Here is a 4,905-nt window from a genome sequence, read left to right as displayed (position 1 = left end):
ATGTGTGTGCAAAATGTAAATGTACTGCAAATTTAGAGTGTGTCAGTAGAAATGCTTCTTAAACATTGGTGCAAAATGGAAAAAATATCTAAAGATTCTTTAAAGTTTGAAAATGTACATCAGATACATGAAATAACCAATTTGTAAAAATGTTTGGACTCATGTCTGTATGGTAAAGATTATTGGTTTTATTTTTAAAGTTTTTAAATGATTGAGGAGAGGCATTTTGATTAAACCCTCAACAACATAAAGATATATCCCACAAGGATAAATTAATGTTTAAATTTTTCCATTTGTTCTTACTTTTTAAATAAAAATCTATGTAAAAAATCACTTAAAAGAAATGTTACATCATACTGTGCATAAATATTCTCATGTTTCCATACTAGTTAGTGAGAAATATATAATCTAATTAAAAAAACAAACGAAGTTTAACAATTTGCCTATATATGGGTTTTTAGGATGACTGAGCTGAATTTATATGTATGTGTGGACACACATACTTAACACACACACATATGTGTGTGCCCAAATGCACATTTACAGCACAGGATTCATACTTACACTTAATATTAATAGTAAATCTGATATGGGGTTTATTCCTGTTTGCAGGATTTCTGGGTCAAAGAGTATTCTCTTTGAAATTTGGTGAATATTTTTGTTTCATTATATTTGAAGCAATTCCAATAGTCTATAAGCTGGTGTTTAAACCCAGGGATGTGTGAGGCCAGGGTGTGGGGGCAGTACTTCCTATCTCTCAGTGGACGGGCCAGCTGTACCCCAGAGTCCAGCCCTGCATCCCTCCTCGGGTGCAGGTAACTCAATGAGCTCTCCCTTGAGTGGTGTCCCACGTCTTCTATTGAACCCCACTTCCACAAGGATAAAACCATGTGCTTGTGGAATTTGCAACGGACACAGAGTGTGATTTCAATAGATGCAAATGTGTATTGGGGTTGGTCTACCGTTTTCAGCTGGGTTTGTGGGCACTGTCAATCACCCAGGCTACTTGTGTGTCCCTGGGTCTTACATCGTGGTCTGTGATTGCAGGGCAAGAAGGCAATGATGAAGTTCAGGAACTCCATGGACAATTCCCAGAGGCTGGATTCCTACCAACTGCCAGACATTAACATTTACCAGATACCTGTCCCCCCGACACCCCAGCCCCAAGCAGGAAAGATCTTCAGGGAGAACAGGTTCGAGCCTTGGAGGAGGAAGAGGCTGCGTCCCATCACCGCTCCCAATGGCTTAGAGCCCCTCTGCACCAGGGTGATTATGGCTCAAATGTTCTTTTATTACTGTAACACCGATGACGTCACACCAGCTGAGGTCTGTAGTAGAAGAATTTTCTAGAATCAAGGACAAAACTGCATTGCATAAAAAAATACAACATTTTTGTAAGTGCATGAGTGAGTTAAAGGAAACATCTGGGTAGTTCAGCCGAAAAGCTAGTTTAGCATCATCACTGATAAGAGAACCCTCATGAAGTCTTGTGGCCAGATTCAGTTTGACTGACTCCAACTTTTCCCCATTAATTAATTAACATTTAATTTATGGATTTAGGCATAGCTGGAGAGTATAATAAATATTATCAAATTTTACTTTTAATGGTTTATTGCAAATTAGTGAATATTGCCTACAGGTTTTTTTTTCAGGGTTCTTTGAAAATGCTGGGCTTTGTCCCACATTTCCTCCAAGCCTTGGTACAGCACATGTTTGTAAGCTTAGATGAACTTTAGACAGCTCCAGTCTTGTAGGAGAGCAAAGGACCTCTTCTCTTTCATTTGGTAAATACACAAAATAATTACATGGGATCTCCGTGAGTCTTAGATAGTGGGATGGACATTTTCCAGAGTGAACATCAAGTGGTGAAGTGCCCAGACGCTTCCACCCCCCTGCCTCCGTGCTCCTAAGCCAAGTCTTGTCTCCAGCAACCCTTTCCACTCTCAGCTGCTGCCCTCCTTCCAACCTCCTCAAAAGGCCAGGACTTCTTTTCCTTGCAGTTTCAAATCTCCTCCTTTCAATTTAGTTTTCTACAGTTCTCTCTCTCTTCCCGGTTCTGTCTCTGGCAAAGCCTTTTCTGTCATCTGTGAAGACTCCTTCGCCCTGCCTGCCTCATCTCTGACTGATACTGTTCTCTGTAGATTGTGTCTTTGGCCTTCTTGGCACAGAGTCTCTGCTTTTTACACAGCGTTATCAAGTCCTTTCTATGTGGACTGCCCCTTAGACCGGTTTTCTCTTTTCTTTTACATTTTAAATATTTATTCTTTGAAAATTTCATACTTAGCATATTTTATGTTACATGCTCCCAACTACCTTTCTCCAACGGACACTCAAGCATACCAACTGACTCTGCACACAACTTCATGTCTATTACTATTATTATTATTATTAATCTCCCTGGGGCCATCAGTGCTGATCATTTATAAATTATTGTGGAGCTACTGGGTGTGTGTGTAACCCATCAGTGGCCGCATACCCAAATAAAAGTGACTACACCTCCCTTAGCACCACCACCAACTGTAAAAACCTCCTAAGTTGGGGTTTGTGGGAACTCAGACACTCATCCCAACCCATGCTGGAGCAGTGCTTGGCTTGTGCAGGCAACCACAACTGTGTGAGCTGGTGTGCTCCAACACTATGAAGACTATGTGAGCGGATGTGTGCTCAAAACTATCATGACTGTGTGAGTGGATGTGTGCTCCAACACTATCATGACTGTGAGCTCGTGTGTGCTCCAACACTATCATGACTGTGTGAGCTGGTGTATGCTCAACACTATCACAACTCTGTGAGCTGGTGTGTGCTCAACACTATCACAACTCTGTGAGCTGGTGTGTGCTCCAACACTATCACAACTCTGTGAGCAGATGTGAGTACCAACACTACTGAATTTTAGCTAATTAATTAATTATTCAAGGCAGGATTTCTCTGTGTAATAGCACTAGCTGTTCTGGAACTTGTATTGTAGACCAGGTTGGCCTTGAACTCAAAGACCCACTTACCTCTGTCTTTGAGTACTGGGAATAAAGGAATGTATCCCCACTCCAAGTGACTTTTTAAAGATTGTCTCGAGTGTGTCTGATAGATTTTTGGTATTTTGTATTTTCCTTGACTCTAAAAATTTTATTTCCTTTTTAATTTCTTCAGTAACCTGATAATCATTCAGTAGTGTGTGTTTAGTCTCCGTGTGTTTGAGTGCTCTGCGTACCATCTGAGGTTTACAGTGCTGATGGTGTCTAGCTTTGTTCCCCTGTGGTCTAATAGAATATGCTATTCTAATTTTCCTATGTTTGTTGAGACTTTCTCTGAATCCCAGTATGTGGCCAATTGTGGAGAATGTTTTCATGGACCGCTGAGAAGAATGTCTACTATTCAGTGCTTGAGTAGAATGTTCTATAGATTCCTTGTAGGTCCTTTGGATTTGTGATGTCATTTCACGCCAATGTTTCTCTCTTTATATGACCTGTCTACTGTTGAGAGTGAGGTATTGGAAAATATTATCACTGTGTTGGGACTGTTAATTGGTTTTACATCATTTAGTATTATTTAATGAAGTTGGACACGCCTGTGTTTTGTACATACATAGTTACAATGATATCTTCCCTTGCAGAACATTCTTTATTGGGTATGAAGTGCCCTCTTACTGGGGAATTGAGGCCAATTAATTTACAGAGTTGCTATTGAGATATGTATATTAATATCTGTTATTTTGTTGATTGTAGGAAGACCTCACTTGATAAGCAATTGTTCTGTATTATTATTAGTTCTTTGGGACCCCTTGTGTGGTTTTCCTCATTTCTAAACCAAACTATTTTGTATAGAGCTAGCTTAGTGATTAGAAATCCTTTAGTCTCTTTTTATCATAGAAAATTTTTATTTATCCTTCAGATGTATTAGATAGTTGTGGTGGGTAGAATAATCTAAGTTGACAATTGTGGTATTTCAGATTGTGGAATATTCTTTTCGGGCCCTTATGGCTTTAAAAGTTTGTGCTGAATAATGAACAATGATTCTGGTTGACGTTGACTTGGTCTTTCTGGCAGTTTTCAATAGTCAGTCTTTATTCTGTGCTCTTAATATTTTAACTATACTATTTCACAGCGAGTTTCTTCTCAGAGTTTATTGAATTCTTAATGTCTATATACAGATGCTCATCTTTTTTTCTTAAGTTTGAAAATACTTTCTATACAATTGGTATTATAATTTGTTTTACCATTTTGACAATCTGAAAATATGAAAATTAGTTTTTTCCTGTATGTTTAGTCCTATCTTAGCCTTTGGTACATCCCCATCACACATGCGAATTATTATCCAGGAAGACTCAGAATGCTCACAATTTTATGGGCTACACTCCCTCGCAATCTTACTTCTGCAGTGCGCACTGATAACCTTTGATTCACAACTGCAGAGGTAGTTCCAGATCATGGGACTGCTGGGTGTATGTACAAACATGAGACCTCAGGTGCAAGCTCACTGTGGGTTGTATAGCGTCTTAGGAATCTGGATGCATGTTTATATTAATGTGTTAGAATTAGAGCTCTGAGATAAAACTGCACATCACTGAGGATGTAGAGAAATAGCTGACTCTACTTTAGAACTGTTTTCACTCAGCCATTTTATTGTAGCTAGGACAGAGTAGAGGACTTGGAAATGTTTATCTCTGCATTAGCATTGGATTTCAACTCAGATGACAGCTGAAATTTTAGCTAGCTAAACTTTCCAAATTAGGAACTGGTGTACATATTATATGATAAAAACAATGATTATGATATTTGGCCGCCTATAAAAGATAAAAGCAAGGAGTTAAATATCTGTATCATCTATCTATCTATCTATCTATCTATCTATCTATCTATCTATCTATCTATCTATCTATCTATCTATCATCTATCTATCTATCTATCA

General features: G+C 38.6%; 1 protein-coding gene across 6 annotated transcripts in view; it reads left to right on the top strand.

The window, feature by feature from the left end:
- The window catches only part of Erich3 (glutamate rich 3), a 94,120-nt gene that overhangs the window by 41,795 nt on the left and 47,420 nt on the right, over window positions 1-4,905 (top strand). For all 6 annotated transcript variants that reach the window (XM_026784003.1, XM_026784004.1, XM_026784001.1 and 3 more), the window contains one exon: window positions 1,048-1,266. In XM_026784003.1, coding sequence (XP_026639804.1) covers window positions 1,048-1,266 — 219 coding nt within the window. The remainder of the gene's footprint in view (window positions 1-1,047; window positions 1,267-4,905) is intronic.

This window comes from Microtus ochrogaster, chromosome 21 (assembly GCF_000317375.1).
Source record: "Microtus ochrogaster isolate Prairie Vole_2 chromosome 21, MicOch1.0, whole genome shotgun sequence".
Classification (NCBI taxonomy): Eukaryota; Metazoa; Chordata; class Mammalia; order Rodentia; family Cricetidae; genus Microtus; species Microtus ochrogaster.
Note: the sequence above shows the minus strand (reverse complement) of the source record. Positions and strands in the feature narration are given on the sequence as shown.